At 41.3% G+C, this 24,881-nt stretch overlaps 1 protein-coding gene across 3 annotated transcripts in view; it reads right to left on the bottom strand.

Moving 5' to 3' along the window:
- Rps6ka2 (ribosomal protein S6 kinase A2) overlaps nucleotides 1–24,881 on the bottom strand; it is a 388,980-nt gene that overhangs the window by 220,037 nt on the left and 144,062 nt on the right. Inside the window, exon 1 of one of the 3 annotated variants that reach the window (XM_021238007.2) lies at nucleotides 3,536–3,750. The exons of the other annotated variants lie outside the window; for them this stretch is intronic. Coding sequence (XP_021093666.1) covers nucleotides 3,536–3,586 — 51 coding nt within the window. The 5' untranslated portion in view covers nucleotides 3,587–3,750. Of the gene's footprint in view, nucleotides 1–3,535; nucleotides 3,751–24,881 lie in introns of those variants that run through there. 3 annotated transcript variants of the gene reach the window in all.

Below are 24,881 nucleotides of genomic sequence, written 5' to 3'. Positions count from 1 at the left end.
TCCTGGGGAAAGAGAAAAGAAGTCTTGGCGACTCCGGGGCCCCATCTTTGATGACACAGCATGCTTCCTGCTTCATGTCATGACCTCACAGAGGCAGGGAGTCTGCCGGGTTTGTGTCATGCTCACTTCTGCCAGAGGCTGAGGCTGCCTTTACAGGAAAAATGTCCCTATTCCTATGGACTGTGAATGCATTTGTCTCTGAAAGACACAGCTGCCTAGAGGGGTCTTCTGCACTGACTGCCTTTTAAGCTTAGTAGTAGTCTTTTCCAAGTGATCTACATTTTCTGCTGTTGATCCCCCTCTGCAGTACAGTCAGTATACAGAGTGAAGTGCTTCAGCTGAGTGAAAATGCATTTCACACTTTCTTCCCTGACGGCACTAAATGATATCGCTTAAAACTCCAAGAATCTAAAGATAGCCAGAGCTGCCACCCAAAGGTGATCTCTGTCCTCCTGATGTGGATGGTCCAGTCCTCGACAGGTGAGAATGCAAGCCATGAGACCGTTGTTCCCATGAGAAGCATTTGTCTTTCCAATTTGTTGCACCTCATGTTTCTGAGTTTGTACCATTTCTTTGGTCCTACAGAAATGACCTTTTTCCTTTCACAACTAAATTAACACAAAAGTTCAGCTGGGTTCTGGGATGGAGAGCAGCCTTTGAGGTCCAGATGTGTTCCTGAAGCATGTTCCGGGAAGTCCCTGAGGATGGCCTGTGGACCACACCCACCCTGGATGTGTGTGTGTGTGTGTGGGGGGGTTGTGTGACCTCCCAATCTGAGACAAGGAAGAGTTTTTTAAAGTCCACAGTGTAATATTTACTTAAATGAATAAATAAATAAGAAAACTTAAGAAAAAAAAGTAGAGTTAAATCTGAGCAAGACCAATGCCATTTAAAAAATTCCCAGGATGACTCATGGAATCAGATCCTTCCAGCTGTACACCTTAGGTTTTCCAGCACTACTGGTGTTGTGCATGAAGCATGTGCAGAGGCCTCATGGAACAGGCACGGTAGCCAAGTGCAAACAGCCAAGCCCTGGGAAAGTGTGTCAAATGGTCCTTCTGTTCAGGAGGAGGGGGTAAATCAACCAATCAAAACTTTCCATTCTGCAGAACAGGATAAATGGCTTTATCCCTTAGCACCGAGCACCCTAACCCTTGAGCTAATGCAGAAAGGCAGGTACGAAAGTGCAGAAGCAGATGGGGTTCTGTCAAGTACCTATCTGAGTTCAGTTTGATGGACCTGTGTTGTCAGAACTGTGTGTGATAGCCACAAGCAGTGTCTCACAGGTCTCAGGATGCTTAAAAGGGCTGGAAGACACACACTGTGGTCTCCGCACATTCTGACACACAGATTCGACTCCTTGAAATTTGCTTTTTCTTCTGTAGACAAGGCCCATGTTCCTTCCCTGGGGCATAAGTATGCTGTGGTCCAGCTCTGAGTTGCACTCCTAGTTTCACTACTACCACTCCGAGTAAGATAAGCCTTCACTAGGTTGGCCTCAGTTCCTTCAGTATAAAGTGGACCCAAACTTTGTATTTAGCAAACACACTCCTTTACCATAGCAAGTCCTGGAAGTAACTTGTCTAGGATTTCAATGGCCACAGACACAAACACAGTTGCTATGTGTTGTGCTGAAGACTGAGATCTGTTCTTTTTATTTACTAGGGAAACTTCTGATAACAGGGTCCTCTGAGTGTGCCTGTCATGAATGGGTGTTTGGGAACTTACTATAGGACATGTAATTCTAATTGTAACATTGCATAAGAACACGAATGAAATGAAAATATTAAATTGGTTAATTTGGTACTAAATAGTATACAACATCTATGATAATTAATAGCACACACAGTGTCAGCATATTCTTAATGGTTTTCAAATACAGAAGATTCTACTTCCCAGAAGGTCTGAGCATCACCAACTCATTTTGGGAGACCAGATGTCTGTTGTGAAGCTGCATTTCTTCTGCCCAGTGGCTCTAACAGCATGGAAGTGAGGCCCCAGCTCCAGACTCCCACTAGCCTGTGAATCCAACCTCAGATCTCAGCATCCCTGTGAATTTTTCCATCTTTGCTCTGTGTTCACTGCCCACAGCCCAGGTGAGGCCCTACTCACTCTAACACCCTCCAAAACAGTTTCCCAATTTCCATCTCTCCCCTGCTATGATCCAGTGTGACACCTGCCAGCCTAGTATTCCCAAAATAACTTCTGTCTTCTCGTGTGTCACCCTGCTCAGTACCACCCCTACCTCCCTCTGCAACCTGGCTCTTGTCTCTCACACACACTCCTCTTCCCCGCAGGGAGGAGCCCAGGGAGCTGACCCTCTCCATGACAACTTTTAGCTACTGCAGCAGCTTCCTTCTGACTGGGTATGTACATGATTTCACCATCAGAGCACACCAGGAACTGGTCATGTTCTGAGGGCCCCCACCCAGCTATCTCCGCTTCAAAAAGATTGGAAGCTTCTTAGGTTTGAGGCAAAGGCATATGACAAGAGTGTCAAGGGTACTGCCAACACTTATTCATGCAGCTACCTATTTATGCATCTTATGTGCAATAAACAGGGCAAAATAAATCATACATAGAAATGCCAACAAAATCCAAAGATAAGATGAAGAACAACGGGAGAATGGAAGGAACCTGAGCAGGCACCACCCCCTGTGTCTGTGTGGCCAATGAGTGGCTGTGGTGAATGGGACCAATGAGAGGACAGAGTGCACAGGGCCAGGGTGGGAGGGAGTGGGAAGGGACATCGACAAGTCAGAAAAACGCAATTACATTAAATGGTGTCCAAAAGGAAGAAGCAGAGAAAGGAGCATTCAGGTTTCTCAGACAAAAGTCCCCCGTTCAGCTAACTGTGACCCTTTCCAGTACCTGCTTTCTTGGGGGAGGAAGAACAAAGGAGGAATAGGAGAAAAGGGGGTCAGATGAGAGAAAAAGGAAGCAAAGCAAGGGGAAAACCTGGAAGGAGGGAAGGAAAGAAAGAAAAAGAAAGGAATAAAAGGAAAAAGAAAGAGAGAAAGAAAAAAGAAAGCAGAGTTCACTGTTCTGCCTTCTGTCCCAAGCACAACAAAAACTAAAATCGTTCCTTACTGAAAATTGGCATAAGAGACTGTGAAAAAAGCTCACTGTGCCCCTGAGCCAGTGACTAGCCATGGGATTGTGACCAAACTGCAGCAAAGTCAAGGATAAAGTCACATAACACTGACAGACTGCAGGTCTGACAGACAATGACAGAGAGCAGCCCAAAATGTAAAGAACAAACAGAAATAAATAGAAAAGTTTGTACCTAAATAAGGGCAGGAAATAACAAGCACAATGAATGTTTTAAAAAAATACTATTAAGTAAAATATTAAGGGTGAAGGGTGAGTAAAAAGTTAAATGTCATCATCATCCGCTACTATGCAGAAGTGATTACCTAACTGAGTTACCTGTTTGGTTCCAAAGAGGATTGAGAACCAGCATAAGAACAAAAACAGAACCAAAACCACCACATGCTCCATGGTGCTCTGTAACCACAGAACCCAGGGTACTTACTAACAGTATCCCGTAGAACTTAGAGAAGGCTTGGCGGAGCAGAGAGAGCATTGGGTTAGAAATGACGGTGATTTTGTCCAGGGAGCAACACCATCTAATTCTTCAGGCATGGAGAATCTTGCTTCTCCATGCATCAGCAAGCAAACTTTCCAGTGGAATTTATAAACACCAGGCCAGTTCTCACTCAGGATCATCCGAAAGTCAGCAGAGGGCAAGAAGCAGTTGCTCACAGCAGCTAGAATACATAGCTCCACTTTTAGTAACTGACCTAGCCACACTCCCAGGTCACTTACTTAATATAGGGCTGTTCTTTCAATTGGGTGGCCAGTAGCAAGGTTGGCCACCTGCTTGGCTCTGAGTCCGCCTGCCTTGAGAGAAGCCCAAGTCACCGAGGGCCATGCACATCATGCACAGCTGGCAGGAGCTGTAGCAGCAGCTGGGTCTCACCTCAGGGCACCACTAGGAATCCAGATCTTCTATGCTTCCACAGACTCCAAGCCAGGTCCCTGAATATGTGAAGAGCTATTCTTATGCTTTTTCAATATCATTATTTGTTTGTTGTGTTCCAGAGACTCTATTTTTGTAATCCTAAAATTCTGATCTCCTTGTACCACTGGCAGGCCCTCCACTGAAGGAACTTAAACCCTGGAGAACTTCAACTTTGGACTCAAGGTTACAGGGCTGCTCCTCAGGTCCACTAAGTCAAGACAGCTCTCAAATCTGTGGCCATGAATATTTCAAGTACATTCAAATTGTTCATAAAATATCTCTGGGAGCTTTATAATAATGCGTGTTTTTTTTTAAAGGCTGCACCACCCCACCTTAAAGGGATCCTTTTGGCTCATTCAACATTAGGCTGCCTACATTCTGCTACTACAACCCATCTCTTGGAAATCAGCCACATCCATCTCTGTGCACACACAAATAGCAGCTTAGATGGATGTTAGGAATTTGGGGGATAAAGCCAACAAAAATAAAAACATTTTCTTATAAGCAAATTCCACTGACCATGCTCAGACACACCTTTTAGACAGAAGTTACTTGTTTGGTTTATTGCACACTAGTTTTAACCCTGGGATAAGAAGATGGTGAATGGAGAGGATGGAGGGAAGCTAAGTCCCGAATAACTACCTGGAGCAGAGTTCCACACCAAGCTGCACGGCTCAGTCTGGACAATTTTCTCTGGAAGACATTACTTCCCTCTTATTTAACTCTCAGGATTTGGGAGTTTCTGCTACAGCAGCTGAGCTGCACATACCAGCGCTATACACACCTATCGTGTCAATCACCACAGCCTTCATTTGGAAGGCGAGTGACTGTAGTCTGCCTTTCTCATTGCATGGCCCCAGGGAACAGAAGAGAACCTGACCAGAGCGGGCACCCAGTGAAACATGTTGGATGGAGGAGCCACAAAAATGCAGACTGGAATACAAAGGAGGTGAAGGAATGGGAAGGCTACCTGGCTGCATCTCTCTTACAAAGATGTGCTGTGAGGAGGAGAAGAGGGAATGTGAGGGACGGGGCTCTGTGTGTGTGTGCAGTGTGCACAAGATAGCAAGGGGGATATGTTAGCATGTACTTAAACAAAACAGAAATAATATAGGAGACAGATATGGACTGAGTACTTGACTGATGTGTGAACATCCTGATTGTTTAGTGAGAGTGACACATGTTCTTATATCACTAGAAAGGAAGAGAGGAAAAAGGTGATAATATCAAGGACAACCTGCTAGACCAGAGGGGAGAGCTAGAGAGTGTCTCTCAGTGACAGATGTAGTGTTCTGCACAGCAGGAAGCAGGGTCAGCCCTGGGGAGAGTGGTGGCCAGCATGGGCATCAGGCTGTTTGCTGGGGAAATTGGAGATAGTCACCGCGGAAAAGTGGAGAGGAGTCCAGAGCTATGGTTAGAGTAACAGTTTGTAATGGCTTCCTCTTGAAGGTAGGCACCCTGCCGTCTCTGTTGTAGTCCCAGCAGGGTAGGCATCTGTTCTCTGGGGCAGTCTGCCCACTGCAATGTGTCTGATTTATTTCACTTAACATAATGGTCTCAAATTGCATCTGTTTTCTTATAAATGACTCAAATTTATCCTTCTTTAGGGCAGAGTAGTACTCTACTGTGTATAAATACACCATTTTCTTTATCCATTCATCTGTTGATGTTTATATAGGCTACTTCCAAGATTTAACTACTATGAATTGTGTTGCTACAAACATGGATATGCATGTCCTCTTTTGGGAAGATATCTAGAAGGGGTATAACTGAGTCAAATGGAATTTCTAGCTCTAGTTTCTTGAACAATTTCCATACTGATTTCCATATTTGTCATACTAGTGTGCAGTCCCACCAACAGTGTAAAAGAATTCCTTTTCCCCATAGCCTCACTGCCAGCATTTGGTACTACGTGATTTATTGATGATGGTCATTCTTTCTAGAGGGAGATGGACTATCAAAGCTTTTTAAATTTGCATTTCTGTAATGGCTACAGATGTTGAACATTTTTCCATGTATTTATTGACCGGTTGTACTTCTCCTGAGAAATGTCTATTTATTTTAATTATGTATTTTTGACTGGGTCTTTTATTTTTCGAAGATCTAATTTTATATTTGGAAGATCTAATTTTTTTTGAATTCTTTATATATTCTACATACTAGTTCTCTGTCAAAAGCACAGCTGGCACAAATTTTCTCATTCTGTAGGCTGTCTCTTCACTGTTAGTTGTTTCCTTCAGCATGTAGAAGATTTTGCATTTGATATGATCCCATTTGTTGATTCTTGAGATTATATCTTGTGTAATTGGGGTTCGTTTCAGAAAGTCCTTGCCTATGTCTTCCAGAGTTTTACCTATTTTATCTTCCAGCAGATTAAGTGCTTCTGTTTTAATGTTTGTATGTTTGATCCATTTTGATGTTATTTTAGTACATAATGGGATATATTGGTCTAGATTCAGTCTGTGTGTGGATAACAATTTTTTCTAACATCGTTTATTAAAGAGACAATCCTTTCTCCCGTGTATGTTTTTGGCACCTTTGTCAAAGATCAAATGACTGAACTATCTGGGATTGTTTTTGCATCCTCTATTTTATTCCATTGATCCTATATATCCATCTATTTTTGTGCCAGTACCATGCTGTTTTCATAACTGTAGCCTTTGATACATTCAAATCTGGGATTGTGATGCCTCTTGCTTTCCTTTTGTTGCCAAGGATTGCTTTTGCTGTTCTGGGCTTCTTCTGCTTTCATACGAATTTTAGCCTGTTTTCTCTAGTTCTGTGAGGAATGTTGTTGTTATTTTGATTGGGATTGCTTTAGGTCTACATATCAGTTTTGAACGTGTGTGCATTTTTGACAATATTGGTTCTGGCTGTCTGGGAACAGAAAACATCTTTCCATTTTCTGACTTCTTCTTCACTCCCTTCCTCCAGAATACTATAGTTATCATTATACAGATCTTTCACTTCATTTGTTAGGATAATTCCTAAGTATTTAATTTTTCTTGAAGCTATTGTGAATGGTTTTGTTTTCCTAATTTATTTCTCAGTGGTTTCATTATTGCTGTACAGGAAAGCAATTGATTTTTGTGTGACGATTTTGTATCCTGCCACATTGCTGAATTTGGTCATTAGTTCTAGGTGTCTTTCGGTGAAGTTTTTTGGGTAAAACATCATGTCATCTGTGAATAAGGATAGTTTGATTTCTTCATTTCATGTATATATACCATTTATTTCTTTTTCTTGCTTAATTGCTCTGGCCAAAGTTACAAGTCCTGTATTGAACAAAAGAGGCAATAGTAGACATTCTTTTTCTCTTTTTCTAATTTTTTTTCCCCATTAACTTTATTGGTACATTTTAGGCATACAATACAGTTACATTCATCATTGGGATCTTGTACCATTACATGAGTCTTTTGGTTCTTATTTTTTTTCCCCTTCCCTTGCCTTCCCTTCACCCCCTCCACCCTTCCCTATTTGCAAAGACCTTGTTTCCATTTTTTTCCTCTTCTCATATTTTTTCCTTTCCCTTTTTCCCCTTCCTCTACCCCTCCCAATTCCCCTGCTCTTTTAGGCCTTTTCTTCCTGTTACACAATATCAGTTATACAGTTTTAAAATTACAATATTAAGATCTAGGAGACATTACCACAGATTTTACAGAATTTAAAAGGATATAGAAAGCATATTACAAAAATCTTTTTTGAAATAAATTTGACAACTTCTAAGAAGTAACTTAGAAGACAAATTAATGAAACTAACTCTGGAAGAAATATAAAATTGGAATAGCACCTATTAAAGAAAGTATATTCCTAGCTTGAAAACCTACCTATATGACAACAGCAGGCTCATAAACATTTTAACTGATAAATTATATCAAACAATTAAAGCAGAAAAAAGAAGGAACACTTCTCCCCTCATTTTAGGAAATCAACATTGTGCTAATCCTAAAACTGGATAAAGATAATAGAAGAAAAAAGTATGAACATAGATAGAAATTTGTTTAACAAAACAAACTCTTAGAAGTCAGATCTGGCAGTATGTAGAAAGTGGTTTTGTTATAGGGATGGCAGTGTTGGTTCAGCATTGGAAGATCCACCCCCAAAAGTAATCATTTTAACAGAGGAAAGGAGAAAGCCATATGATCCTGTCACTAGTTGGAGAAAGAGTATTGCACTAAATTCTACAGCTGTTCATGGTAAAAGCTATCAGGAGACTAGAAGTAGAACAGAACCTTCTCAACAGATCAAAGACATGTACTCCATACTTCCAACAAAAACTCCTTCTATGAATGGAGATGATACAATGCTTTCTCCCTAAAGTGGGGAACAAGGGCATATATGCTTACTCTTTATCTATCTGTTAGACTTTGAAATATAGGTCTAAACCAAAATAGTCTGGCAATAAAATGATACAACTAGGATAGGATTGGCACAGCAGAAGCAAAATCTTTATATGTAGATGAAATGATCATCTACAGAGAAAATACTAAGAAATCTCTAGGAGCCCCTAGAACTTGTACTTAAATTTAGCAGGATTAGAAAACCCAAGGTATATATAAAAATTCAGGTCTGTGTATACTTGCTATAAATAACGAACTGGATATTGAAATTTTAAAGTTATGTAGGAGTACAAAGGACCCAGAAAAGCCAAAAACAAAAACAAAAACAGTGTTGGAAAATGTTTAGCACCCAATTTTAAGACTTCTTCTAAAGCTACAGTAATCAAGGCAGTGTTGGTGTAAGGAAAGACATATAGATCATTTGAATAAGACAGAGAATCTAGGAATAGAACCACACATATATGGTCCACTGAGTTTTGAAAGATTATTTAACATTAGCATTTTATAGAATATAAACTCGATTCAAGAACTGAGGAAGAGATAGTGTCTTCAGCAAACGGTACTAGAACACCTGGTATCCATATATAAAAAATTAACCTCAACCCTTTTTTTCTATACATGAAAATAACTTGAATGGATCTATGAACCTAAATAAGAAAGCCTAAAAGTATAAAACTTTAAGAAGAAATTATAAGAGAAAATATTTATGAATTCAGGGTAGGCAAGAACTACCTAGTATACAAAAACTATGATGTATGAAAGAAAAAAATTGATGAGATTCCAACAAAATTTAGAACTTTAAATGACATCATTAAAATGAAAAGTAGTCCTTAAACAGACCATATTTACAATGCATATAACCTATGACCAGAATATATAAAGAATTCTTAGAGCTCATTAATAGACAAGCCAATTAAAATGTAGACATAAGAAGATGATAAATAGCCAGTATAGCACAAAGAATGGTGTGCAATTCTAGAATCAGAAAAATACTAATCAGTACAATTATAAGATTGAATTATACACTCATTAGGGAGATGAAGTCAAAAGTTTTAAAAGCCTTGTCATGACTTATTTTTGTTGTTGGATTCTCCCCCTTTGCATTTAATTTGTCACGCCCAATGGATTCATTTTGCTGGGTTTCCTGGGGTTGTGATCCTCACTGTCTTTTCTTAGGGTATTGTCTAAAATTTTTTGGAGTGCCGGTTTGGTATTCATGAAGTTCCTGAGGTGCTCTTTATCATGAAAGTATCTTATTTCTCCATCAATTTTGAAAGATAGTTTTGGAGGGTACATCAATCTGGGTTGGAGGCTGTTTTCCTTTAGGGCTTGAAATACATCACTCCAAGCTCTTCTTGCCTTGAGGGTTTGCCTTGAGAAGTCTGCTGTGATTCTGATGGGCTTTCCTTTGTATGTGATTTGTTTCTTTTCTCTCACTGCTTGTAGAATTTTATTCTTGTTGGATTTCTGGAATCCTAACTATTATATGCCTATGTGTAGATTTTTTTTGATTAAAGTTAACTGGAGTCCTATATGCCTCACTTATCTGTATGTCAAGTTCTTTTCTCCTGCTTGGGAAGTTTTCTGACATCACTTCTGTGAAGAGTTTTTTTATGTCACCTGCACTCTCTCCTCTCTCTTCATTGACTCCAATCAGTCTTATGTTATTCTTCTTTGGATCGTCTAGCAGCTGCTGGATTGATTTCTCATGTTCCCTTACAATTTTAAAGCAATTTTTCTTTTCCTCCTCACTAATTGCAATCTTATCTTCTATATGTGAAATTCTATCCTCACATTGGTTCATTCTGCTGTGCAGACTTTCGATGAAGTTTTTAATCTCTTGGAAATCTGTTTGTATCTGTTTTATGGATTCCATTTGTTTCCTATGTTGGAATTCCATCATGTTGCTCAGATCTTCTACTTTTTTATCTGTGTACTCTCTAGATTTATTAATCATGTCTTGCACCATGAGCAAAATCTTTGCTGTTATCTGAGTAATTATTTCTGATTTCATTTTTCCCAGATCCTCTTTTGTTGCCAGTTCAGAGAGTCCAGGTGGTTGAGTATCAAAGTGTTCCATCTCATTTCTCTTTGGGGTTGCTGTAGGTGATCTGGAGGTCTGTTTTTGAGGCTTGTTTATGTGTCTTCTCATTTCCACAGCGGGGCGGGGGGTGCTTCTGGTGGCCACGTGGCTCACCTTCTGTGCCTAGGAGCTTGGGATGGCAGCAGGGGAGCTTCCTTGCGGGTGCTGCGACCAGCTGAGCTTCACTGCCCTAGGAGCCTGGGATGGAGGCGGGGAGCTCAATAGTAGACGTTCTTTCCTTGTTCCAGTTTTCTCCCACTTAATATGATGTTTGAAGTATGTTTGTCATAAATGGTTTTTATCAGATTGAGATAAAGTCTTTCTATACCTATTTTCTTCAGTGTTTTTCTCATGAAAGTATTTGGATTTTTGTCAAAGGCTTTTTATTTGTCTATTGAGATAATCGTGTTATTTTTGTCCTTGATTCTGTTTATGTATTACATTTATTGATTTTCACATGTTGAATCATTCTTGTATCCCTGGGATGAAACCAACTTTGTCATGATGTATGATCTTTTTGATGACTGGTTGCATTATTTCTATCTGAATCTTGGTGAAGATCTTTGCACCTGTTTCCATTAAAGAAATTGGCCTATAATTTTCTTTTTAAGATGAGTCTTTGTCTGGCTTTGGAATCAAGGTAATACTAGTTTCCTAGAATGAGTTTAGCAGTACTCCTTTCCTTTCAATTTGATTAAAGAATTCGAGGAGTACTGGCATTAGATCTTCTCTGAAGTTCTTGTAGAAGTCAATGATGAATTATTGGGTCCTAGGGTTTTCTTAGTTAGCAGGTTTGTTATTGCCTTTTATTGGGTTATTCAGGGATACACTAAAATCCAAATGATGGAAACCAATATTCCATACAAAATAAGCAAGAGTAGCTATCCTATTTCAGACAAAGTGGACTTCAAGTCAAATGGATCTGAAGAAACAAAGATTACTATAAACTGGTTAAGGGAACAATTCAACAGGAAGATATAACAATTATAAATAGATATGCATCAAAAATGGGCACACCTAAATTCGTGAAACAAACACTACTGAACATAAAAGATCAGATAAATATCAATACAATTATAATGAGGGAGATTCTCAGTACCCACTATCACAAATAGGCAGATCAACTGGATAATAAATCAACAAAGAAATATCAGAGTTGAACCACACCTCTGAACAAACTTGATATCTATAGAGTGTTCCCCCAAAGAACAGAATACACAGTCTTCTCAGCAGAGAAGGAAACTTTCTCCAAAATAGACCACATACAAGCCCATAAAGCAGGCTTCAGTAAATACAAAAGAATCACAATTATCCCATGCATATTATTAGATCATAGTTTAATGAAACTAAAAATCAATGGCAAAAAACTCCTAGAAATTTTGCAAACACATGGAGATTAGGCAATATACTCTTGAATAATCAGTCGGTCACAGAAGAAATCAAGGAAGAAATTAGATATCAAATGATAATGCCAGTACAACATACCAGAACCTATGGGACTCAATAAAAGCAGTCCTAAGAGAGCAGTTTACAACTGTGTGTTTGTTTGTTTGTTTGTTTCTTTCTTTCTTTCCTTCTTTCTTTCTTTCTTTCTTTTTGGTACCAGGGGTCGAACTCAGGACCTTGCAGGAGTGGTGCCACTGAACTAAATCCCTGGCCCTTAGCAGTTTACAGATGTGAAAGTCCACATGAGGAAAACCAGAGAGAGCTCAAATAAATAGGCTAATGATGCATCTCAAGGTCCCAGGGAAACAAGAACAATCCAAATTCATCAGAGTAGAAATTAATGAAACTGAAACTTAAAGACTAATACAAAAAAAAAATCAATGAATGGAAGAGTAGTTCTTTAAAACAATAAGCAAAATAGAAAAACTTCTGGCCAATCATAAAAAAAAAGGAAAGGAAAGAAAAGATCCATGTTAAGGCAGTTAGATAAAAGTCAAAATCACAACAAACACTGCTGAGATCCAGAAGATTACTAACTACTTCAAAAGCCTGTATTCCAATTAATTGGAGAATCCAGAAGAAATGGATAGATTCCTAGAAGCATATAAATTACCAAAAGTGAAACAATAAAATACAAAAGCTCTGAATGATCCAATCACTCTAATAAATTTTAAAATGTAAACATTTACTGTGTTTTCAATTACCCTCTCATTAATAAAGTCTTTACACAAATTTCAGTCAAATAAAAACATTATTGTATCACTTCATCCACCTTATTCACCAGATCTGGTACTGTGCAACTTCTGACTGTGCCCCAAAGTCAAAAGGAGCATGAAAGGTAAACATTTTGAATTGATTTGGGACTTCAAGACAGCCATGACACTGTTAGTAAAAACACCCACAAAAGAGAACTTCCAGAACTGCTGCAGTAAGTGGCAAGACTTAAGGAATAAATGTGTTAAAAATGATAGACAATATTTTGAGAAGAATTAATGGCAGTGTGTCTTTTACAGTAATAAAATATTTTAAATTTAACCATTCATCATAATTTTGTTCATGCCTTATGTAGAACATGGCATGATGCCATGCTCACAGTAAGCTTGCAACAATCAACAAATTTTTTAAGGTTCTAAGTGTAACATAGGATGCCATACATGTTAATCTTAACATTTAAAGTTTTTTTTTTTTAACCTAAGTTAGGTCTTATTTTTCTGACGCTATACTTGGAGAGGATTTTCTTTCTTTTCTTTCCCTTGTGTGTTTGGCTTTCACCTTTTGCCCCTGCCCTTTTCAAAACTGTGCCTTCAAAGCCACTTGTGTGATCATACTAGATATTGTTGGAAATTAATTTCTCCATTTTCCTTTTCATTAGGATTGTGTGATATCACATCCTCTAAATCATGGGCTGAGAATGTTCCTATCCTCTCAGAAGATCTTCCTCTTCCTGAGCCCTAGCTGTGCCATCATAATTTATGGTGCATGGAGAGCCAGGGTCTGTCCAGCTCACTCTGTTGGGTCATGACTTGTGCTCCTTCCTGCAATAAACCTCTCCAAGTTTGTCTCTTTCCACTCTGCAGTTCAAGGATTTTCTCACATGCCTTTTTCAGGGAAACAGGGGAAGTGGCAGCTGCACATACACCATAACTAGGTCTAATCCCCTAACACACATCCCTTTTGAAACAGGTGTAACTATTCAAACAAAACATTAGCCGGACATTTGCATGCTACTCAGGAAATGCACCTTGGATTCCTGCCTCATGGAATGCATTTTCTTTCCGTTCACCCAAGAATACTGGTAAAGTCATGTTTATCCCCTGTGTGACCTATAACCTGTGGAAAATTTATTCACCTAAGAATAACAGTGGCTACACATATTGATTAAATCTCCTTCCTAGCTATGTCACTGTAGGAATGAATGGACACTTGTCACATGTTGGTGACCTTTGTTTTTTACCTTAAGAAATGTTAGAGTTCAGTCTTTACATGGGAGGGGGTGGCAACTGTGTTTGGATGCACATTTTGTCTAGTAAAAGGGTTTAACTAACATTAGACGAGTTTTTTGTTCACAGAATATGCATATTATCTTCATTATTAAGCACAGAACATGATTTTACCAAGTTGCCACATTATGCAAACAGAGAGTAAGCTTAGTTTATAATCAAAGCTGAAGCAACGCAACAGCAAGTTACATGTGAAAGGCTGACACCCAGAGGGGGGCCTTCCCTTCATATTCTGCATTATTAAAAATACATTTTTTTCCCTCTTTGAAAGTGACACATGGCATGTGAAATCAGTCTGTGAGCTGTATTTGGAAGATTGCAGGGTTGCAGTGCTGTAAGACAACCAAGACAGGCTGTGGCCTCTGGTGATCTTTCTGAAATTTAGTTTACAACTATTGAGCCTTTTCACTTTCAGGTGTTAATTTTTCTACTCATGAAAAACCAAAAGGAGAATGGAAGAAATTGTAAGACTACATAATGCAACAGATGAAGAAATGGGATATCACTACATATTTTCTTTAAGTAACTTTTGTTTTATGAGACAACTTCCACTTTTTTCTAATGATGCCTTTAAAAGAACATGAATAAGATTCTAGATATTATTTTCATTTTGTAAGAAGAAAGTGGCTCATGCTTCTCATGCATGGCAGAGGGACTGGAACCTGACTTTGTACAACACAGCTGAGGGTTACATCTGCAAAGTCCTGCTTCCACCCCAATAATTAGGATAAGAAAACTAGACACTAACTAACCAAGATTTTAAGTAGCCTTCATGCTTATAAAAAATTCTAAAATAAAGCAGTAAAAAGCCAGGTGTTTGTAATCAAGAACATATAGCCAAAGTGAGCCAGGTAAATTTCTTCTGGAAGGATCTGCAGGTTGTCTCCCTCACCTTTCCACACCCACACACCTGGCCTGCTATGAACACAGTCCAGATACTTGCATGATGTTGACAGAAGAATCCTGGTTTGCTGCCTCATGAAACAAATTTGCAGCTGGTGGAGTCGGTGGCTGACATGTATGAATGTAATGTAAGAGACATGTGGGTCATAAACCAATTTCTGCATACACTAGCTTCAACCTGCAAAGCAATATGGAGGACTGTGACAAAGACAATCCCAACCTGACACAGAAGAAGATGCTTCATAAGCCATGTCCAAGGGTCCTATGTCTATCTGGCACATGGTCAACCTACAAAATGTCCATTGGTCACAGCTCTCTTGGATCTTTTTGCAGAAGGGGCCAGCCCCAGATAATGATTCAATACATACCTTACTGGCATCACACTGCTTCATACTTCTTCCACTCTGGTCTCCAAGGCTCAGCCACTTCAAGGCTTTCTCAGTTGCCTTCTACCAGGATGCCTCATCCTCTCTTGATTGTATAGAAGTACTTCTGTTGACAAACTTAATTCTTTCCACAATTCTGGTTGCAAACTGAATTGGATGAGAACTGAATCAAATTTCCCCATAAGGTCAACATTGAATCCAACCATTGCATTTGATTCAGTTCTCATCCAATTTTGGGTTGGGTGGGGACCAAAGAGGTCACATTTAACTAGAGGACCTTGTTTCAAACAAATAGGGTACCTAGTTTTGAACTAACAGGGTACATAGAATGTAGTAAAGAGACTCTACATGTGAAAGTTTTAAAAGTGCGAGAAGACTAAACACAATCTCTAGATGTATTGGTTGGTGGTGAAAACTGATGAAATACCCCAAACAGGATGTCATCCAAGATGTGGATCGTTAGTGTTCAGGAAGAAGGGAATTACCTAGAAATGCTATGAGCACAGTATGAGGAAAGAGTGAGTGGAAGGGGAAGAGCCACAGCTTCTAGCATATCCTCCATGGTGGTCAGCAAGTGTCACTCAGTGAGTGTCATAACACTGTCACTACACTGGACTGAGCCAGATAGAGGTGATGCCCCAAAGCCACGTCATAGACCAGCATAGGGCCAGGATTGGGATATGGCTGTCCCATAGTGGAGGAGACTTGCAAGAGAAAGTGGAGATCAGTTCCAAAATGCACCATGATACTTAACAAGAAAATATTGTTGGTTTATTAAGAAGGAGATAAATGAGCATATGCTTGTAGTCCCAGCATTCTGGGCAGCTGAGGCAGGAAGATGGCAAGTTCAAGCCCAGCCTGGACAACTTAGCAAGACACTGTCTCACGATAAAAAATGAAAAAGAGCTGGGGATGTAATTCAATGTTGAGGCCTTGGATTCAATTCCCAGTACTGGGGGAAATATGGGGCAAATGAAACCACCTAGAAACAATTTCTTTGGGATAGTGAGGGACAAAGCCAGATTGTAGGTAGAGGGTAGTGAGGAGGTAGCAGAGGAATTGAAATATCATGGCTTAAATTTAAAAATAGCAAATGTGTAGGCACATTAAAAATTGTGGAAGAAAATAGTAGAAGTATAGAATAAAAATAAAGGTTAATTATGACAGGGCAATTCCAGATTGCAGGAAAGGGATTGAGAATGAGAAGTTGTCTAAAATATTATCTGAAATCTATACAGTATTTTCATTACTATTATTATTACTTTAGAATAGGTTTTTTTCTTAATTACATTGTACAAGCATAATAAAAGGGAAAGAAATTCTCTAGTATGATTAAATCTATATATTAATATCTGAATTTACAGTTAGTTCATTTAAACACATGTGTCATTTGTTGGACCTGGAAAAAGCCTGACTTAATCTAGTGTATTTCTGTCATTATGTTGTAATTCTGGGGGGAACAATGGAATTGACCATATGTCAAGTGTCAGAGTGAAGCCTTCTAACAGCAGCTACTCAGACTCAGTATAGAAAATCCAACTCTCAAAAGCCATACTAAGTGGTCTTCTTTCTTAGAATGTTAAGGGACATAAAAATAATTTCAGGGCAATGACCCCTTTTCTTGCAACTCCTTATCCCTCCTACCTTGTGATTCTGGCACCAAACTAAGAACACAGAAGGTGCTGATGATGTGTTTCAGATGAAGAAAAGGCATTTAATACACCAAATGAGAATGCACAGCACCAGGCAGTGCACTCCGGCACAATGCTCAGGCCCTTGTTAGGAACTAAGTAATTAGCAATTTTTAATTACTCTAAGGTTTTGACACAGTGGCTTCTTTTCCAAAACAGTGAGACTCGTCCACTTTCAAGTGTGGTCACGTATTTGGGGGACAAGTAACTTGCAGTGAACGTATCAGGTTCTGAGTGGGGTCTGTTGACAACTGGCAGGAGTGACCACAGGGAGCTTGCTGTTCCATTTGCCACTACTCGGAGTAGGGGAAGAGGAGCTGGGGAACATCTCCTACAAGCCAACCTTGGATGACAATCAGATGCATTTCCAGCCCTAGTAGTGCGCTGGCCCATAGGCACCACTCCTGTCCTACCAGGTGTTTCCTCCTGTTCCAGAGAGCAGCAACTCATCTGCTTGCACTAGCTCCCGGATTGCTGTAGAGATGTAAAGTGGTACTTTTTCCTGTGTTCCTTAGGCTGAGTACTACTATAATAAGTTATTGCTTTTATTAATGGAAGAATAAGAATAATGATCTCAGAAGCCAGAAACAAAGATGGGGTATGTAGTTAAAGATAAGTACATGAAAGAAGAGAGGACGATATTTAAGATTCCTTTGTGTTTTATTTTAATTTCAAATCACATTCCATCTTTGATCATTGTTATTCTTTACACCATCTTTTTCTTCATAAAAGTCAGAATATCAAAGGAAATTGGTAAAGAATGTGGTGTACAGGTGGGTTAAGTGGATTAGTGAATGTCATATAACAAAGAATAAAAGGATGAAATTAAATCTGGCACATTCTTTAGTCAGCTGTACTTACTGGTCCCAGCCAGCGCCTGGATTTACAAGTGCATAAATGTACTTTCTTTTCATCACAATGGCTTTAATCATCACCAAGAAGTATTTTGCAGATAAACACTTCAGTTTCTGTCTCGCCTCTGAGTCATCACAGCTGAGAACAAATTAGAGGTTGAAAAGGTTCATACTGTGTACAGAACAGCTATGATTTTCTAAATGAAATGACATCTTTAAATATTTGAGAGGACATCGATTTTCATGTATGTCATGTTCTCTTACTGAACTAGGATCTTCACTCTAAAGTGATACTCAAAAGCCCAACAGAATACTAATCAAACAAGTGTGATTTAAGTGTAATCATGTACATTTCTTAAGTCATCACAAAGTGTCTTTCCCCTTTTTTTTTTTTTTTTTGGTACCAGGGATTGAACTCTGGTCCTTGCATTTGCGAGGCAGGCAGCAGAACCACTGAGCTAAATCCCCGGCCCAAATAAGTGCAGATGAAGCTGTGGAGAAATGAAAGCCCTCATACGCTTTTGTTTGTTTGTTTGGTTTTGGTACCAGGGATTGAACTCCGGACCTTACGCTTGCGCGGCAGGCGCCGGAATCTCCTTTTCTTATTAATCTCCTAATTTACTGCTGTAAAGGTAGCCACTTGTGGATTAAAGAAAGCCTATGGTAGCTGAATCTCCCAACATCTGAAAGGTTCAGATCAATTTTGCTTTTTATGTTTATCCCTATTTGGAATCTGGAGTACTCAGGGCAACACTATAGCTTAACCTAGTGACCTGCCAAGGCTTCAAATCAGTTACCTCTTGCAGAGCATCCTCAGACATTGTTTTCAGCACTGTGATTTCCTGCCACAGTGTACTCTGTTCTGTATTTAATATACTTTCTGGTAATATATGTGTACTTTATACACATACCCTCATGTGTGTGTGCATGTGCACATGGGCAAATACTGTCTCTGTTTATTCCATCCTGAGGTGCATGTATTACGTGTCCTTCTACTTCCAGGAAGGTGGAACAGCCAGACTCCTCTTCCTCCCTCTGAGTTCAGCTATCACCCTGGACATCTGCAGGGAGACTGAAGGTGGAGAGAAGGCCACTGGGTAAAGACCTCAGGACCAAGGAAGGACTTTGGGTGAGATCCCCTAGGCTTTCTTTCTGTTCATGTATCCCAGTGTTAGAGCTGTGGAAACCAGCAGCCCAGAAATACCAGCAGGCACAGACTCCCTCCCTGAAAAAATTTCAACAAAATCCTGTTCTTGAGCCAATGGACCAGGAAGGGGACAGAAAGTATGCAGACAATAACCCTCTACTCAGCCAACACCACAGAGAAAAGTGCCACCCACATCCACCATATCAATTATGCCCTTGGGAAGCCTGGAATTCCACCCCTGCCAGGTTGTGAGAGAGTACAGCACCCCATGGGGGAAGAGGGGTGTCCACTGCCTAGTGAACAGAAAGGACTTTACTCATGCCCAGGGGCTGTGAGACCAGTCCTCTCCTTGGGATCAGCGCGAGGCCATGGGGAGTGAGGCATAAGTGTGTACTCCTCCATGAATTAACAGCCTCAGATTCCCCCATGCAGGACTTAGGTACTGCCTGATTTCCTTCATTGGGGTGCATCAAACAGGCCTGGAGATCCAGTCTCATGATACAATATCCAAAAATGTCCAAGTTTTGATTTAAAAATATCACACCAAGAATCAGGATGATCTCAAACAGAAAGAAAAACAAAAGCAGCCCACAGGTGCCAAATCTAGATGACAGGGAAAGTTTGAATTACCTGACAGGGGATTTCAAATCAGCCAGGATAAAAATGCTTCAGCAGGAAATTGCAAATGCACATGAAACCAATAAGACAAAGAGCCTCAGACAAGAAAGAGAAAGTCCTGGAGAAGAAATAGTTTCTAATTTTCAGATCAGAAAATCCAAAAAGCAAAATACAAAGTTCACAGGTTGGGCTTAATAGCTGAATAGAGGGAACAGAGAAAGGAATCTATAAAATAGAGGGTAAAAGGGCAGAATGTTCTCACTTCAAAAACAGAAAAGAGAAGATTTAAAAAAAAAACAGAAAAAAGCAACATAAACCCAAAATAAGCACAGGGAAGGAAATAAATGCATAAACAAATCAAAAGAAAAGAGCAGAAATCAATAAAAACAGGAAAGCTATTCAGAGAAAGCTAGTGAATTAAAGAGCCGCTTTTTAAAACAATCAATATAATTACAAATCTGTAACAAAATTAATGGGGCAGAGGCAGGCAAAGAGCAGAGAGGAGGGGAGGGACAGAAATCACCAATATCAGGAGTGAAACAGAATATCATTATGGATCCCACAGACACTAAAGGAGTTACAGTTTGGATCCTAATGTCCCTCAAAGGTCATGTGTTTAAGGCTTGGTCTCCTGCTGAGGATGGTGCTATAGTAATGGGAAGTGGTGGGCCCTTTAGGAGGTGGGGCCCAGACGGAGGAAGTCAGACCGTTACAGGTGTGCCCTTGAAGAGGGTCTAGGACCCCAACATTTCTGTCTCTCTGCTTTCCAGCTGCTGTGAGCAGCTTTGTGCCACCACATGCCCCCACCATGATGTGCTGTGTTGCTATAGGCTCAAAGCAATGGGAACAAGCAACCATGGACTGAAGCCTCTGAAATAGTGAGCCAAAATAAACCATTACTCTTTTTAAGTAGGTTATCTCAGGTGTTTTGTCACAGTAACAGCAAGCTGACTGACATAGAAGATGATAAGGGGACCACAGACCACTCAGACCACATAGACCTGGTGACTTAGATGGCACTTATGCCCATCCAGTAAGAGGTTGCATGGCTCAAGAAGGCAGCTTCTGGTGACTGCAGTAGGAAGCTCTGGAATCTGGAAGTTGGAGCGGGTCTGGGAGGGGGGTGGATGGGCAGTTCCCCTGTGCTCACAGATCCTCCAGGGCAGAGGCAGCAGCCTAGAGGTACTCTATGCTCAGGGCTAGGGCCAAATGCTGCACTGACAACAGCTTTGTGTTCTTGCTATCACCAATGAGGTGGTACTAGTAGATGCACAGGGTGACCAGGGACTTGAGTTGAGAGTTCACCCCCATCATGGAGGTTTACAGAAGGTGTGACAGAACAGCCAGGGCCTAATGGTACAGTGGGGGTGGAATTACATGCCCTTGGTGTGGGCATGAGCCTCATATGGATGAGGTGGTCACAGATCTGCTGCATCATTTGCCCTGTCCTAGATGACTCACACTTTAAAGGTAAGGCTCACCTGCCCTGTCCTATGCTGGATGGCCACACATGACACACCTTGGAGCTTCAGAATATACAGGCCATCTGAGTTTGGCAGGTGCTGGGAGGAAGGCAAACCCAATCTCTCCCTGAAGCATGAGAGAAGCCTGTCTCAGATGCTCCTACCTGGTCCTGCACCTCAGGTGGGAACAAGGAGAACGTCATGCCAGCTTGTTCTGTGGACAGCTGATTTATAAACTAAGCCCTGAATCACAGGCTCAGATCAAGGATATGGTGGTGTGATCACTAGACTTGGCACTTTAGATAGCACAGTCCATCTCTCCACTGAGGCAGCCTCCGTCCTTTGTCAGCTGTCAGCTTGCTTCTTCCCCCCTCCTGTGACCCACAGGTCCACATCCCAGCACCCCTACTCTCTTCTTCACCTTCTGCACTTCCCCACCTCCCAGTGCTGCCCACTGACCCTGCGGTCCAAGAAGACAATCACTGTCTCTTCCTTCAACATGCAAGAGCACCAGATCCTGGGTGAGCTGGGGCCAGGTAGCTTCCAATCAGAACAACCAACCCACAGCTGGGCTTTCACACCTGGGAAGTGTGAGGTTGTTTGTGTGTTTGTTTAATAAAGTCAGACTTAGTTGAGCAAACTGAGGGGACAGTAAACCCAAAAGATTCTGAGGGAGATGTAGGAATGCTTTTTTTTATTCAACAATCAGAGAGAGGCAGTTCAGATGGGCTGGGTAGGACCATGGCAGGATGGCTTTTTTTCTGTTCAGCCCCGGGCAAAGACACACAAGGGAAAGAAGGAATAGAAATACAGAGGAGTAACAGGAAACATAAGGAGAACAGACATCAACATGTGAGTTATGGATGCAAGAAACAAACCATTTCTGCCCAGGGTAACCATGAGGTCAGATTCATTTTTCCAGCAAGCAAAGAACACACGACTGAATTTTGAAAAATATTCAGAGTGACACCAGAGGCAAAGATTACATGAGTCTGACTTAGAATATCCTGGTCAATGTTATTTTAGAGGTGACTGGTATCACAGAGTGATGTTCCAGAAATAGAGGACATGGGCCAGGTCATTAGTGCCTTAGCCAGACATTGGGACTGTCTACTCTTCTACAAAGTCTCTCTGCTGCCGTGCACATTAGCCCCATCGCTACCACCATTGCCCAGGTCAAAGCCTTGGGGCTTCTTGCTTGGATGCCCACGATGGCCACTCTGGCCTGAGCTCCCTTCTGGTTTATCCCAGGGACTCTGAACCATGCACTTTTCCTGTCACCTCACTGGTGGCTGGACCATTCCAGCCCATAGGACAGTGTGCCATGTGTCCCTGGCAGGCTGGGAGGTGTTCCCAGGTGGGCTGTGTGCTGCTGAGTTGAGCACAAATCCTGTCCTTACCCAGAAATTGCACTCTGGATTGTATCTGTTTTCTCACAGGGAACCACATAGAAATTATTACTCATGGCTGAGCTTCCGAGCTCTGGTTTCAGGACCTGGGACAAGTCAGAAGAAGAAGGAGGGAGAAAAAATGGTTTATTTACTGTCCCGTTAGGACTGAATTGTATCCCCCAAAGATGTGTTGACAACTTAGCCTAAAGCACCTGGGACCATAACCTTATTTGGAATGAGGATCTCTGCAGAAGTCCTTCGGTTCTGGCAAGGATGTCAGGGTGGCCTTAGTCTGACATGGCTGGTGTGCCATAAAGCCCAGAGGGAGGTGGGTGCACAGGGACAGGCGGGGACTGGGATGCTGTGTTTCCAAACTGATGATACCCAGGATGAGCAGCGGCAGCAGAAGATCAGGAAAAGGCATGGACCAGATCCTCCTTGCCAGCCTCAGCGGGGCCGGCCTTGCAGACATGCAGATGGACTGCAAACAGTGCTCCAACATGTGGAGCCCTTCTATCTATATAGCCGCACCCTGGGTCCTGGCCACTCACCTCTTGAGAAGGAGAAGTAAATGTATCCAGCAGACTGCATTTGTGAAAATCACCCCAAAATGCTGGACAACAGGAGACAGCTTATCCTAGCAAATTTTAAAATGTTAAGTTAAAATTAACACTAAAACACAGATTAATGGAATAGAAAAATTCAGACAGATCTAGTGTATCTAAGAGTTTAGGATATACGTGATTTTTGATATCAGAAGGGAAAAGGATGAATTCTAATAATGAAAGGACCAGTTTAAAAAAAAAAAAAGTTAAATTCCTCATTACACACCTCAAACCCCAAACACCAGAGAAAGTAACTGTGAACATGTGAAAACCAAACACCAAAGTACACAGTAAACCAGGCTGTCTTTGAGTGTAGCCTTCCTAAGTAGAAAATTTAAAGGATTTGGATGTCAAGACACTGTACAGGGCCCAGGGATTTAGCTTAGTGGTGCCACCAGCTGCCTTGCAAGCAGAAGGACCTGAGTTCAATCCCCAGTGCCCCCCAAAAAAAGACGGTACAAAAGTTAAAGAAACTGCAACAATGGTTCTGCAATTTGCAGAGTTTTGGTGCCGCACAGTGAGTTTGTGCACAGCAAAAGAGGCCCAGAGCAGTGGGTGGGAAGGGTGAGGCCAGAAAGGAAGGAGTGGGGAGGAGGGACAGAGGCAGGCTAGGGTAGGGATGGAAAGCAGGCAGTCACACGAGGGCAGGGGTCAGAATTGTCTGAGGTTCAGGGTCTAAGGTGGAGGCTTGGTCATTGGCCAGGAGGAAGGAGCACAGCACTGGAGAGGGGCCTGAAAAGAACAGCGAACCACTGGGACTATTAACGTGCACCTCCCTTGCAGAACTCTGTGAGGAAGAGCTGTAGGAGACAAGGGGCTAGAGGGGCCAGGGTGCAGACAGACTGCAAACACTGCGAGCACCAGGCAGCTGGTCTGGGCCTTGGGGAGTCCTGTCCAGCTCTGTGTACTGGTCTGGAGTGGGGAAGGAAGCTGCAAGAGTTTGTAGCAGGAGCCACAGAAGAACTGGAGTATAACGAAAATCAGGGTGTTAATGGAATGAAAGTTGAGGAGATCGCTGCAGACGGAAGGACCCCAGGTTGGGGTTAAGAAGTTGATCAGGGAGAAGGGGAGGGCAAAGAGTAGCTGAATTTCATAATTCAAATTACCTCTCTGAGTTCCAGAATGTTCAAATAATGCAAGCTAGCATGCTGAAATGTCACCAGTAGTGCTTCTCATAATTAATTTGTACTTGGGCAAGCACATTTGACACAGATTTTTTTTTTTTTGCTAATGATTGTTTTATTGATTTCTTACTTTCTACAAAGACAATAACATCCATGCACTTTGACCTTCCCTTCCCTCTACCTCGGCACACTGAGTGGTCCAATGTGTGACTGGGCCACAACTGGGTAATGGGCACAGCGGAAGTCAGTAATACTGTCATCAGCTGCAGGCTACCTGCCATTTGGGGTGCAGGTCAGCCTCAGGAGGAAGTTAGCTGTAGAAAACCATGCCTCACCTTATTTATCAGTCGGTGCTTGAATTTTCTGAGAGGACTAATTCATCAGGAAAAAGCAAAAACCTTTGGCCATAATTTGTTCTTTTGTGAAGATTAGGCTAGAGCATCAGCTTCATTGGCTTGGGAGCCACCCAGGGGATTAGCAAAGCAGTTCTGGGTATGTCAGGTGTGACCTTGGGAACTATGTCCGGTCCCTGGGCTCTTCCTCCCTGGAATTGGTCCCCTGATCTGCTTTGCAGGCACCATGAACTAAGCATCTTTGCTCTGCCATGCCCTTCCAACTGATTTTTCTGCCTAGAAGCCAGCTAACCCTGGTCTGAATCACCTGAAACCATGAGCTAATTAAATCTCTTCTCATTTAAGTTGTGGGTGTCAGATATTGTGTCTCAGGACAAGAAAGTTGAACTAATTCACCTTCATAAAGAGCGAGTGTTCTCTGTCTGTTTGAATATAATTAATAATCTTAAGGCC

The sequence above is a fragment of the Heterocephalus glaber genome, unplaced genomic scaffold (assembly GCF_053883595.1).
Source record: "Heterocephalus glaber isolate CG9 unplaced genomic scaffold, H.glaber_assembly_v1.0 deba00001593, whole genome shotgun sequence".
Classification (NCBI taxonomy): domain Eukaryota; kingdom Metazoa; phylum Chordata; class Mammalia; order Rodentia; family Bathyergidae; genus Heterocephalus; species Heterocephalus glaber.
The sequence above is the reverse complement of the archived record's forward strand: the minus strand, read 5'-3'. Positions and strand labels throughout refer to the sequence as shown.